The sequence below is a fragment of the Hyla sarda genome, chromosome 8 (assembly GCF_029499605.1).
Source record: "Hyla sarda isolate aHylSar1 chromosome 8, aHylSar1.hap1, whole genome shotgun sequence".
NCBI lineage: Eukaryota > Metazoa > Chordata > Amphibia > Anura > Hylidae > Hyla > Hyla sarda.
Window position 1 is genome coordinate 231,433,179 of NC_079196.1, and position 13,852 is coordinate 231,447,030.

The 13,852-nt window shown below is 46.2% G+C and overlaps 2 protein-coding genes across 3 annotated transcripts in view; both read right to left on the minus strand.

Moving 5' to 3' along the window:
• Positions 1-308, minus strand: part of LOC130284681 (uncharacterized) — a 56,698-nt gene extending 56,390 nt beyond the window's left edge. For both annotated transcript variants that reach the window (XM_056535307.1, XM_056535306.1), the window contains exon 1: positions 31-308. The gene's annotated coding sequence lies outside the window, so the exon portion shown is untranslated. The remainder of the gene's footprint in view (positions 1-30) is intronic.
• A 7,558-nt stretch (positions 309-7,866) lies between these two features.
• The window catches only part of LOC130285388 (uncharacterized), a 34,501-nt gene continuing 28,515 nt past the window's right edge, over positions 7,867-13,852 (minus strand). The window contains exons 6-7 of the mRNA XM_056536747.1: positions 12,525-12,795; positions 7,867-8,655 (exon numbers count right to left, since the gene is read on the minus strand). Of these exons, the coding sequence (XP_056392722.1) occupies positions 8,441-8,655; positions 12,525-12,795 (486 nt within the window). The 3' untranslated portion in view covers positions 7,867-8,440. The remainder of the gene's footprint in view (positions 8,656-12,524; positions 12,796-13,852) is intronic.

Here is a 13,852-nt window from a genome sequence, read left to right on the forward strand (position 1 = left end):
AATCTGCTCTATATAAATGAAGGTCCTCACCTCTTGTCCAGACAGATGACACCGATCGTCTCCGTCACCAGGAAGCTGCTGTCAGTCACTGGGTTTGTCTGATGAGTTTCCTGACTGCTGTGACCTGTAGTTCACCCAGGTCTGTCCCCTGTCTAGCTGCCTTAGCTCTCAGCCTCTAGTGATCCCCAATATCATAGTAGATTTCCACTCAGCCTCTAGTGATCCCCTGTACCATCACAATATTGGAGACGATCTCCCCTCAGCATTAGGCCTCTGCCGTCCTTCTCAAGGGATCAAAGTTTACTCAGTGTTTTCTTCTTCTTCTTCTTTGTTTCACTTTCATTTTTAAATCATCAGACTCTGTATTAGGATGTGTGACTACTGAGAAGAAACTGTGAGGCATGGGGGGGATGGGGCATAGTAATGTGAGGCATGGAGGGGAAATGGGGCATAGTAATGTGATGCATGGGGGGGAAATGGGGCATAGTAATGTGAGGCATGGGGGGGGGAAATGGGGCATAGTAATGTGAGGCATGGGGGGGGGAAATGGGGCATAGTAATGTGAAGGCGTAGAGGGGCAAGAGGCACAGTAATATGGGGGCTTGGGGGACATGAGGCACAGTAATATGGGGCTTGGGGGGGGCATGAGGTGCAGTAATATGGGGCTTGGGGGGGACATGAGGTGCAGTAATATGGGGGCTTGGGGGGGACATGAGGCACAGTAATATGGGGCTTGGGGGGGACATGAGGTGCAGTAATATGGGGCTTGGGGGGGACATGAGGTGCAGTAATATGGGGGCTTGGGGGGGACATGAGGCACAGTAATATGGGGCTTGGGGGGGACATGAGGTGCAGTAATATGGGGCTTGGGGGGGACATGAGGTGCAGTAATATGGGGCTTGGGGGGCATGAGGTGCAGTAATATGGGGCTTGGGGGGGGACATGAGGTGCAGTAATATGGGGCTTGGGGGGGGACATGAGGCACAGTAATATGGGGCTTGGGGGGGACATGCGGTGCAGTAATGTGGGGCTTGGGGGGTTATAATGCTGACATGAGACACAGTTATATAGGGGCTTGAGAGGGCATAAAGCACAGTAATGTGATGGTTGGGGGAGGCTTATAATGCTGATGTGAAGCACAGTAATGTAGGGACTAGGGGAAGGACATGAAGCCCAGTAATGTATATGCTTGGGGGGTTGTGAGGCAGAGTAATGTGGGGGTTGGGGTTTATAAAGCTGACATTAGGCACAGTAATGTGGGGGCTTAGGATGGAGGACATGAAGCACAGTAATGTGGGGGCTTCAGGGGGTATGGGGCACAGTAGAAATGTGGGGGCTTAGGGGAAGAAGATGGGGTAAAGTAATTTTGGTGGTTGGGAGGTCATGTAACAGTAATGTGGAAGCTTGAGGAGTCATGAGGCACAGTAATTTGGGGGTTTGGGGGATATGAGGCACAGTAATGTAGTTGCTTAGGGGAGCATGAGGCACAGTAATGTGAGGGCTTAGGGGTAATGAGGCACAATTGGGGAGGGGGTGACTTTTATCGTACTGAAATGCTCCATTCTGCCAACCTTAAAGGGGTTGTCCTGTTTAATACAACTTATCCCTTCTCCATAGTATTGAATAGAGCCCAGACCATCTCCTGCATGGGCTTCTCTGGATTTCCTACCGCCATCTTTACTCATACCGTGATTAGTATTGATCACGGGATCTGAAGGGTCAATGGCCGACATCACCGTGATCACTGATGTCCACCATTATCCACGCGGTCCCGGCTGCTGATAACAGCATCTGGCTGATTCCGATCACTGTGTCAGGAGATGTAAATGTAAATCGCTGGGCGCTAAGGGTCCAAAATTGTATGATTTATGGGGGGGTTCTAACATACAGGCCTCTCAAAACCACTTCTAAACTGAACTGGTCTCTAAAAATATCCCTTTTTAGGATGAATGTCACCAGTATAGCCCAACTTTTATTGGAAAATTGGAAAATGGCTACTAAATAAGGTAAAGCATCTCCTCTCAGTCCCTTCTTCATGTATCCCAGTCACTGCGTCTAGCCAAAACCAGCGCAAAATATTAAAATACATTTGACTGGTCTTCAAACGTCATTACCCCTTATACTAGAGAGCATAAGCAGGATAAGGAAATCCTACACAAGCATTGGTCCATTCTATTAAGAGACCCCTTTCTGTGTGATATCCTAAACCAGAAACCTATGGTCACTTTAGAAGGGTTCGGACACTTCGGAATATGGTAGACCCCAGTAGACTAAGGACCAACCCTACAAGTAATTCTAATTTCCTGACCTGTGTGGGTTGTTTCACTTGGACTGTACCAGTATAAATAAGCGATGGAAACACTTTATTTCGAATAAGACAGGTGAAAGCTTTGATATTAAAATGTTTCTCAACTGTTCCTCCCAGTATGTGATTTACTTACTTGAATGTCCATGTAAATTGCAATATGTTGGACGCAGGATTTGGTGCTTACGTGAAAGAATCAACAAGCACCGAAGTAACACAGCTAATGGTTTTTACTCCACAGCGTTTCTAGACACCTTACTCAGAATCCAAAGGATGGGGGATAAGATGCCTGATTGCGGTCCCGCCGCTGGGGACCCCTGTGATCTTACACGCGGCACCCCGTTTATAATCAGTCCCCGGAGCGTGTTCACTCCGGGTCTGATTACAGGCGACCACCTGGCCGGCCGCGTGTGACGTCACGCCTCCGTCCCCGTGTGACGTCACGCTCTGCCCCTCAATGCAAGCCTATGGGAGGGGGCATGATAGGGGATAGGGGAAAAGATGTGTAAGCACCGGAGAACCCCTTTAACTGTATTTTTGTTACTCCTATAAAATGTATTTCGAAAGAGAACCCCGATAGATTCAGTACTTAGAGAAAAAGACCCTCACGCCTTTAGGTTTGAATGAATCAATAGAGTCCCTGTAATTGTGCTGCTCTTCGATTCTTTTATTCTCCTGTAGTTTTAACTTTGGTTCATTTTTTATTTTTTTTGCATATTTATTTATAGCATCGTTGTGCATCTGAAATTTTATAAATGTTTTATCTGGTTATATTCCAGATTAATTATACCATTTATGGCATTAACTAAATGTTTTTTTTTTTTTTATCTTGGTCTATTATAAATATTTATGTCCATGCCAGAGGCTGTTTCAAAACGCAATTTTATGTATTTTCTCTTATATGCATCTGATCAGTTGTTTATCTACAGTATCTCCTTTGTTTAATATACCGTATTTTCCGGCGTATAAGATGACTTTTTAACCCTGGAAAATGTTCCCAAAAGTCGGGGGTCGTCTTATATGCCGGGTACTGCAGTCGGCCGGGACTGCCGACTGTAGCATCCACCCTGTTGCCCCCCCCCCCCCCTCTCCCCCCCATCCCAATCGGGACATCCCTTTATCCCAAAAGATCTTTTTGGGACACAAGGATGTCCAGGTTACTGCAGCCCCTCGTTAACTTTAAATATGCAGGGGCCGCCAGGAGGTAGCACTGACGTCCCCTGCATGCGCCCATGGAAACCGCAGATCGGAGCGGAGCAGCGAGGACATGCGGGTATGGTAAGTTACCAGCATGCCATCTTCAGCGCTCCGACCTCCGTTCCTGGGACCTACTGCTATGGCCTAGCAGGAGAAGCGGAGGTCGGAGCACTGAAGTGGGGCAGTACACAGACATACAGCCTCCAGCCATACACTGTATATGGCTGAAGCTGTATGTCTGTGGGGGCCACTGCCTACGTAATGTGGGTTAACTACAACCTAATGTACGCAGAACTATACTGCCAACCTAATGTGGGGGAACTATACTGCCAACCTAATGTGGGGGAACTACATCCTAATGTGGGGGGACTATACTGCCAACCTAATGTGGGGGGGGGGGAATTCTACTGCCAACCTAATGTGGGGGAACTATACTGCCAACCTAATGTGGGGGAACTACACCCTAATGTGGGGGGAACTATACTGCAAACCTAATGGGGGGGGGGGACTCTACTGCCAACCTAATGTGGGGGAACTATACTGCCAACCTAATGTGGGGGAACTACATCCTAATGTGGGGGGAACTATACTGCAAACCTAATGTGGGGGAGAACTCTACTGCCAACCTAATGTGGGGGGAACTATACTGGCAACCTAATGTGGGGGAACTATACTGCCAACCTAATGTGGGGGAACTATACTGCCAACCTAATGTGGGGGGAGGGGGGGTGGAACTATACTGGCAACCTAATGTGGAGGGAACTATCCTGCCAACCTAATGTTGGGGAACCTTACTGACAACCTAATGTGGGGGGGGGGGGGACTCTACTGCCAACCTAATGTGGGGGAACTATACTGCCAACCTAATGTGGGGGGAACTATACTGCCAACCTAATGTGGGTAGTACCTAGAGGGGTAGTCTTATACAGCGAGTATATCCAGAAACTCTATATTTTAACTGTAAAAGTTGGGGGTCGTCTTATACGCCCAGTCGTCTTTTATGCCGGAAAATACGGTATACTCGCCCTGGCCCAGCTACTCTCACCCTACCAGCTCTATTCTATGTGGCCGTTTCCAGTTCATACCTGGACCATGTTCATGTTGTCCCTACATTGAGGTTCTATCATTGCACTTTATTTATGTTTTCATCCCTTGATGGTCTATCATCGCTTCCATTGGCCTTCTGCATCATGTGACCACTGCTTTCATTACAAAGTGCACGCATTGTGGGGAAAAGCTTACCCCGCCCCGCTGTAGCTGATTGGTCTGGACACATCACGTGCCTTCCTCTCTATGGCGACGCATCCTTGGACACTGACGCGATCGCCCGGGACAAGCTCCGCTAACTGCCGACATGGACTTCCGGTCTCGTATTTCATTATCTGATTATTTTGCCGATATTTGCCGCATACTCTGCTATGTTTCAATATCTAGTGTTCTTATGTAATGTTGTGATAGGTGAGGATGTGCTATAGGTGAATATTTCCATTATTGTGTACACTGCTGTTTACTCTGCATGCTCCACTCACCGTAAATTGGTGCCGATATTGGGGTTATTTATGTCTGTACCAAACCATATACCTGTACACTCATCTGAAGAAGAGAGAGGTTTCCCTCAGAACGCATCATCTTGTATTTTGTTCTTTATTTTATTAATATATGTGATCCTGCCATGGATCTTCTAAGAACCATTTGGTCTCGCTCCATTATGATGTTCTAAGTTGACAGCGCCTGGAATCTTTCCTCCATTTCCTTTGCACTCCTCCTAGTATGGGGAGAAAGCCAACAAATTGCCCAACATGTTTTGAATTATGATAATGATCTCAATCTTAAATTTACTTTGGAATGGGGGGGGGGGGGGGGGAGACGACGACCCATATACATTTTTTGGATGTTCATCTGACAGGTGACGCGGCCTCTGTGGAGATTCTCAGCTGAGTGCAGGATATGACGCTGCCTTAGGGGTTTCCACATGATCTTTTGGATCACAGAGTATATAAGCTGTAATTCTGCCACTGTACTAACTGCCATGATTATGGACCTTTTTGCTGTCCCTTTAGTTTTTCTTTTTTTTTTAGGTCATGCTTAAAATTGCAAGATTGCTCCCCGCTGGGAATATTTTTTTTTTTCTTCATTGCTTGGTGTAAAACCTCTGACACTATCTTTCATACCCTGTTCTTTGTAGCAGAGTTTGGCTGTTCCTCGCCCAGTTTTAAGCCTCCTACACAGCTGTTTCTGTCTCAGGTAAAAACTGTGCCCACCTACAAAACAATGATCATTATCCCGTTTGGTGTAATTTGACCAAAATCCTACAAAATCCCTGTGCAAATGTACCTAGAATGCACCTAATGCTGTTCGGAAGATGACGGGTGATCGCATCAAATATTGATTGGATTTAGATTTCTCTTCTATTCTTTCACTTTGCATTTTATTAATTCATTACCTTTTATTGTTTAAAGCTTATTACGTTACACAATTTTGGTGGTGATGATCCTGCAGCTTAGGTTCACTCACCAGAGTAGGTGGTCGGCACTATAGCAGGAGGTGCACGTGGATCGCGGGAATCAAGTATACGTAAAAGAAATCCCGGCGCTCAAAAGGTTTCTTGAAGAATCACATGGTTTATTTCAGCATAAACTCAGCATATATTAATAGCAGCAGGCGTTCCAGCACTGATGCAGTTGAAAAAGGCCGTTTGAGTGCCGGAACGCGTTCTGCTATTTATGTATGCTGAGTTTATGCTGAAATAAACCATGTGATTCTTCAAGAAACCCTTTGAGTGCCAGGATTTCTGTTCCATATATTAGGTTCACTAACCACACTCCAAGAGAAGTAGTCATCGGTATCAAAGCGCCGGAATTAACTCTTCAAAGTCCAAGATGTTAGATAAAGTTTACTGAAGATAGTTGCAGGATAACAATACAGGAATACAATCCAAGTGTTGGCGACAGATTTTCATTGATGCAGTGGACAAAGTGAGAAGCCCAGTCACAGTAACAAGGAATGCTGGGACTTGCAGTACTTGTAGAAACAGACTAGACTGACTGGGCTTCACTCTGCTTAGACTTGACTTTGTAGTGACTGCGTAGACTGGACTGGGACAACAGGAGATAAGAAGAGAAGAGGTTCTTTACAGATGGGATCCATTTGTAGTGGATAATATGGTGGCCACAACGTACAGAAGTGGCCCAGAGGATAGTCACATCTTCACCTATTTTTGCTATGGGGCCCGACAGCGACGGCTCTTGTCCTCAAAGCGTGGACTGAAATGACAAGACAACTGGACACCTGGGCGGCGGGATCCGTGTGCAGCCACTCTGGACCAAGAAGGATGTAGGAAAGGCTAAAGGCTTGTTCCAATTAGAGGAATGGGAACAGGAGGAATAGACGAGATGTTTTCATGCTGCTGGTCAAGGCCAGACTACTCTAGCTTAGGACCCCATCCTGTCTGAAGAGACCAGGGTGGAGGAAGGACTGGCTGGTCCTAATAAGCTTTGACTGTTTCTGTGGATTTATTACTCATTCTTGACAGAGAAATGCAGTTAACTCTTATCGAGCAATTAAAGGTTCAATATTGAACATAGACATTTCTACTTCAAAACTCAGGTTAAAGGGATACTCCACTGGAATTTTTTTTAAATCAACCGATGCCAAAAAGGTAAACAGGTTTGTAAATTATCCACAAATGCAGCAGAAAAGGGGAGAGCACTCTTAGGAACAATATCACCTTATATCAGTAGAACGGTCCTCGGTGACCTGTATCAGTGTCTCCTGCGGGGTGCACATACAATAGTATCAAGTATCCAAAGTAAATACAAAAAGGGGCACGTACGTGCACTCACCGCAAAGTAGAGACAATCAGGTGTGTAGGTCCGGTAACGGGGTGCCGGGTCTCGGCGCTGGCGTGTGGCGCTCTGAGGCTATGCCGGCAGTTTCGCACGTAAGTGCGTGCTTCTTGCGGCCTGGAGGCCGGAAGAAGCACGCACTTACGTGCAAAACTGCCAGCGTAGCCTCAGAGCGCCACACGCCAGTGCCGAGACCCGGCACCCTAGTACCGGACCTACACACCTGATTGTCTCTACTTTGCGGTGAGTGCACATATGTGCCCCTTTTTGTATTTAGATTTGTAAATTACTTCAATTATAACATTTTATTCCTTCCAGTACTTATCAGCTGCTGTATACTACAGAGAAAGTTGTTTTCTTTTTGAATTTCCTTTCTGTCTGACCACAGTGCTCTCTGCTGACACCTCTGTCCATGTCAGGAACTGTCCAGAGTAAGAACAAATCCCCATAAAAAACCTCTCCTGCTCTGGACAGTTCCTGACATGGACAGAGGGGTCAGCAGAGAGCACTGTGATCAGACAGAAAGGAGAATCAAAACGGAAAAAAACTTCCTTTGGAGCATACAGCAGCTGATAAATACTGGAAGGATTGTGATTTTTTAATAGTAAAAGTAATTTATAAATATGTTTAATTTTCTGGCACCAGTTGATTTCTGGTACCCCTTTAAGAGAAGACTAGGGTCAGCGGCAGTCACCTTGGGGATAATAATCACCCGACAGAGCCAGGTAGTAATAGCGTCTTGCTCTGGGACACCACAAGAGCATGTTGGCATAACATTTTTATCAGTTTACTCCCTAAATCTAAAATGTTGCTGTGCATAGCTGTACCATTATTTTGTTGTTATAGCGCCCTCTAGTGTTTTATGTCAGTCCCTGTTAGTATGACTGCCTCTTGTGCTCGGCACTGGTTGACACACATGATCTGTCAATCAAGAGCAGTGGCCTTTCCGGGTTCAGGTAGGTGCAGTACGGTGCGCGGAAACCTGAATGTTACTGAAGCCAATTCAGGACTAGGAATAAATTAGGAGAAAAGGAAACGTGACATTGAAGATCTCATGGTCCAGAGGTGTGACCCAGAGGACCCAGAAGATGTATTAGGACTTTTTAAATATTTCCATTTTTTTGGGTTGTAAGATATTTTTCAGGGCGTCTTTTGCCGCCGTCCTCTTCTCCTCCGGTGATGCGCACTTTATAAGGATCAGCTCTTCAGCGTGTTCGCTTATGCTATATTGGGCGCTGAGGATTCGTTTCTTCATTGTATCACTGACATCATCCAGATCATCAATCACCACAACCACATTCTTCTGTCCTGTATGGGGTCAGAGCAGGGAATTACTACAGTTTTCACTTCACATGTAGAAACCTTAAAGAAGTACTCCGTCCCTAGACATCTTCTCCCCAAAGCATAGGGGATAATATGTCTGATCGTGGGGATCCGGCCTCTGGGACCCACTGCAATCTCCATGCAGCACCCACTTATGGTCAGAATGCCAGGTTCCGGCAGCAGTGGTCATGACATCACACCACGCCCGTTTGTAATGTCACGCCATGCCACAATTGTCACGCCCCCACCCATAGACACAAATGGAGGGGCATGGTGTGACATCACAAGCAGGGCGCGGTGTGACGTCACGACCACTACCGCCAGAACCCGGCGTTCTGATGGCAGTCACTCCCCCTCTCATAGACATAAATGGAGGGGACATGGCGTGACGTCACTCATGACCACTGCCGCGAGAACCCAGCATTCTGAACGTAATGGTCAGAATGCCTGGTGCTGCACAGAGATCACAGGGGGTTCCAGCGACCAGACCCCCGCAATCAGGCATCTTATCCCCTGTCTTTTTTGGCTGCACCAAATGTGTGGGTTCTGCATTCAATGGGTCAGGTTCAGAGTGTCTGGCTTACTGAGTGTAAGTAATTAAGTTGTAATGCAAAGTATCACCAGTTATCTCCACGGTTCATTTTTATAACAGATGTCTCTGTCCTGTACAGGGTTTCCCCCTCAAGTGCAGAAGGTGTGTCAAAGGATTTGCCCATGTCAATACAGATGTGGGCATATCTTGGTCTGAGCAGGAGGCACACACTGTATGGCTTCTGCTCATTCAGCCAGGAAGGAGTTCACTGTTGAGGCTGTGCATTGCTACTTAACTCTTTTGATCCAGACACTTAATAGATCACTGAGTGTTCTCCTTACTGGGCTAAGTGCTATGTGCCTGACCCAGCAAGGAAGGGTAAAGTGACCATGTACAGTGATGCATCTTACTGCTTACCAAAAAGCAAAAGAACATCTGTCAAGTGCAGAAAGGCCATGTCCCCACCTTGTGCTTTTAACTAACATGTATTTCCTAAAAAAATGTGTTCAAAAACGCTACATAAATGCAATGTGGGAACACAGCCCTATGCTCACCTTTCCCTGCACCCTGGACATACAGAGCCAGGAGCGTGGAGGGGTAAATGTTAGTCCCCATAGAGAAGCAGAACACCCGGCAATCTGATGGCTCTGCTCCTACACAGTAAGCAGTGATCTGTATAAATTGCCGCTTAGTGTCTGGCCCTCAAGGAGTTAAGTGGTGATAATGTGCAGAGCGCTCAGACCAGCAAGTAGGAGGGACAGTTACCAGTAATGTGTATAGATAGCTGCTCATGGTTTGGATGCAAAAGAGTTAAGTCGCAATGCACAGCATCAACAGTTAACTCCTTCCTGGCATATGCAGCATATGCCAAGCTGCGTATGACCAAGCTGTGTCTGTGGCTGTATATTAATGTGCCCAGCTCACAAGAAGAAGATCAAAATCTGTCTCCGATGACATAACAATGACAGCAGTCCGGCACTCTGCTACTTACTGTACATGTGGCGGGGGGGTCGGGGGAAGTGATTCTATGCATTACCACTTATCTCCTTAAAGCCTGAAAGTTGCGTGCTCTGCAACCAACCAAGGAGTGTACAGCCTGAAGGTTTGGTGCGAGTTATAGCGGTTTTCATGTAGCTAAATCAACTAAGTGAAGTCCACAACAGACTCCCTAAATGCGAACAGACTCATAAAGGGTTTTTCTAGGATTTCATAGGATAGGCCATTACTTTGAGAATCGTGGGGGCCACTCCTGACACCCTTATTGATCAGATGGATGATCCAGCTCCACATCATACATAATATCATCACTCTCCTCCACACAATCCTCCATCTCTTACCAAGTGTACAGGAGAGATGCTCCAGCTCCTCATCATACATAATACATCACTCTCCTCCACACAATCCTCCATCTCTTACCAAGTCTACAGGAGAGATGCTCCAGCTCCTCATCATACATAATACATCACTCTCCTCCACACAATCCTCCATCTCTTACCAAGTGTACAGGAGAGATGCTCCAGCTCCTCATCATACATAATATCATCACTCTCCTCCACACAATCCTCCCTCTCTTACCAAGTGTACAGGAGAGATGCTCCAGCTCCTCATCATACATAATACCATCACTCTCCTCCACACAATTCTCCATCTCTTACCAAGTGTAAAGGAGAGATGCTCCAGCTCCTCATCATACATAATACATCACTCTCCTCCACACAATCCTCCATCTCTTACCAAGTCTACAGGAGAGATGCTCCAGCTCCTCATCATACATAATACCATCACTCTCCTCCACACAATCCTCCATCTCTTACCAAGTCTACAGGAGAGATGCTCCAGCTCCTCATCATACATAATACCATCACTCTCCTCCACACAATCCTCCATCTCTTACCAAGTCTACAGGAGAGATGCTCCAGCTCCTCATCATACATAATACATCACTCTCCTCCACACAATCCTCCATCTCTTACCCAGTGTACAGGAGAGATGCTCCAGCTCCTCATCATACATAATACATCACTCTCCTCCACACAATCGTCCATCTCTTACCAAGTCTACAGGAGAGATGCTCCAGCTCCTCATCATACATAATACATCACTCTCCTCCACACAATCCTCCATCTCTTACCAAGTCTACAGGAGAGATGATACAGCTCCTCATCATACATAATACCATCACTCTCCTCCACACAATCCTCCATCTCTTACCAAGTCTACAGAAGAGATGCTCCAGCTCCTTATCATACATAATACATCACTCTCCTCCACACAATCCTCCATCTCTTACCAAGTCTACAGGAGAGATGCTCCAGCTCCTCATCATACATAATACATCACTCTCCTCCACACAATCCTCCATCTCTTACCAAGTCTACAGGAGAGATGCTCCAGCTCCTCATCATACATAATATCATCACTCTCCTCCACACAATCCTCCATCTCTTACCAAGTCTACAGGAGAGATGCTCCAGCTCCTCATCATACATAATACATCACTCTCCTCCACACAATCCTCCATCTCTTACCAAGTGTACAGGAGAGATGCTCCAGCTCCTCATCATACATAATACATCAGTCTCCTCCACACAATCCTCCATCTCTTACCAAGTCTACAGGAGAGATGCTCCAGCTCCTCATCATACATAATACATCAGTCTCCTCCACACAATCCTCCATCTCTTACCAAGTCTACAGGAGAGATGATCCAGCTCCTCATCATACATAATACCATCACTCTCCTCCACACAATCCTCCATCTCTTACCCAGTCTACAGGAGAGATGCTCCAGCTCCTCATCACACATAATATCATCACTCTCCTCCACACAATCCTCCATCTCTTACCAAGTCTACAGGAGAGATGCTCCAGCTCCTCATCATACATAATACATCACTCTCCTCCACACAATCCTCCATCTCTTACCCAGTCTACAGGAGAGATGCTCCAGCTCCTCATCACACATAATATCATCACTCTCCTCCACACAATCCTCCATCTCTTACCCAGTCTACAGGAGAGATGCTCCAGCTCCTCATCATACATAATACATCACTCTCCTCCACACAATCCTCCATCTCTTACCAAGTGTACAGGAGAGATGCTCCAGCTCCTCATCATACATAATACCATCACTCTCCTCCACACAATTCTCCATCTCTTACCAAGTGTAAAGGAGAGATGCTCCAGCTCCTCATCATACATAATACATCACTCTCCTCCACACAATCCTCCATCTCTTACCAAGTCTACAGGAGAGATGCTCCAGCTCCTCATCATACATAATACATCACTCTCCTCCACACAATCCTCCATCTCTTACCCAGTCTACAGGAGAGATGCTCCAGCTCCTCATCATACAGGGAGTCGGTCACATTAGTCACATTGATCCGTCCTCTCTTCTTGCTGTGATACAGGATCCCGAATCTGCACTGCTTCACATTCTCACAGAGCTCAGAGAACCTGTTGGAGATATAATAGGGGCGGACGGACTGGACTTGGTCCCTGAAATCCTGGGAATTGAGCAGATCCATCAGCCAGGAATATTCCCTCTCCGAGCATCTGGAGAAGATCCCAATAGACTTTTTGCTGAACTGATAAGAAAGAGAAATAAACGACATAAACAGTCATAGAAATGAGAAGAAGACAACGCTCATTTTCTGCCAGGACTACAACACAACAACAATCATCATCATGACAAACAACCATCATTATCACTGAAGTTAAAGGGGTACTCCGCTGGGGGGGGGGGGGGGGGGGGGCTGATGCCAGAAAGTTATACAGATTTATAAATTGCTTCTATTTAAAAATCTTAATCCTTCCAGTACTTATCAGCTGCTTTATGCTCCACAGGAAGTTCTTTTCTTTTTGAATTTCCCTTCAGTCTGACCTCAGTGCTCTCTGCTGACACCTCTGTCCATGTCAAGAACTGTCCAGAGCAGGAGAGGTTTGCTATGGGGATTTGCACCTGCTCTGGACAGTTCCTGACATGGCCAGAGGTGTCAGCAGAGAGCACTGTGGTCAAACGGAAAAGAAATTCCAAAGGAAAAGAACTTCCTCTGTATTATACAGCAGCTAATAAGTACTGAAAGGATTAAGATTTTTGAATAGAAGTAATTTACAATACTGTTTAACTTTCTGGCACCAGCTGAATAATATATATATATATACTGCTACAGCTGTCACGCCCCCTCCCGTAGGCTTGCACTGAGGGGTGGAGCGTGACATCACACGGGGGCGGAGGCATGACGTCACACGCCGCCGGCCGGGTGGTCGCCTGTAATCAAACCCGGAGTGAACACGCTCCGGGGACTGATTACAAACGGGGGGCCGTGTGCATGATCCCGGGGGTCCCCAGTGGCGTGACTCCCGCAATCAGGCATCTTATCCCTTATCCTTTGGATAGGGGAAAAGATGTGTAAGCACCGGAGAACCCCTTTAATGCTGTTAAAGGATCAATCCCCACCGATCGAATAAATACAAATGAACCGCACCTCAAGGATACTGCCCTACTGGGCACACAATGAAAAGGAGTTGAGACAGTTCGTATGAAAAAATGTTTTGAGTATTAAAAATAAAATATTAAAAATTACCTAAGATGATTATTGGTTATAACAGAGTTAGAGCGAATAATTATAATTACAATTCTTA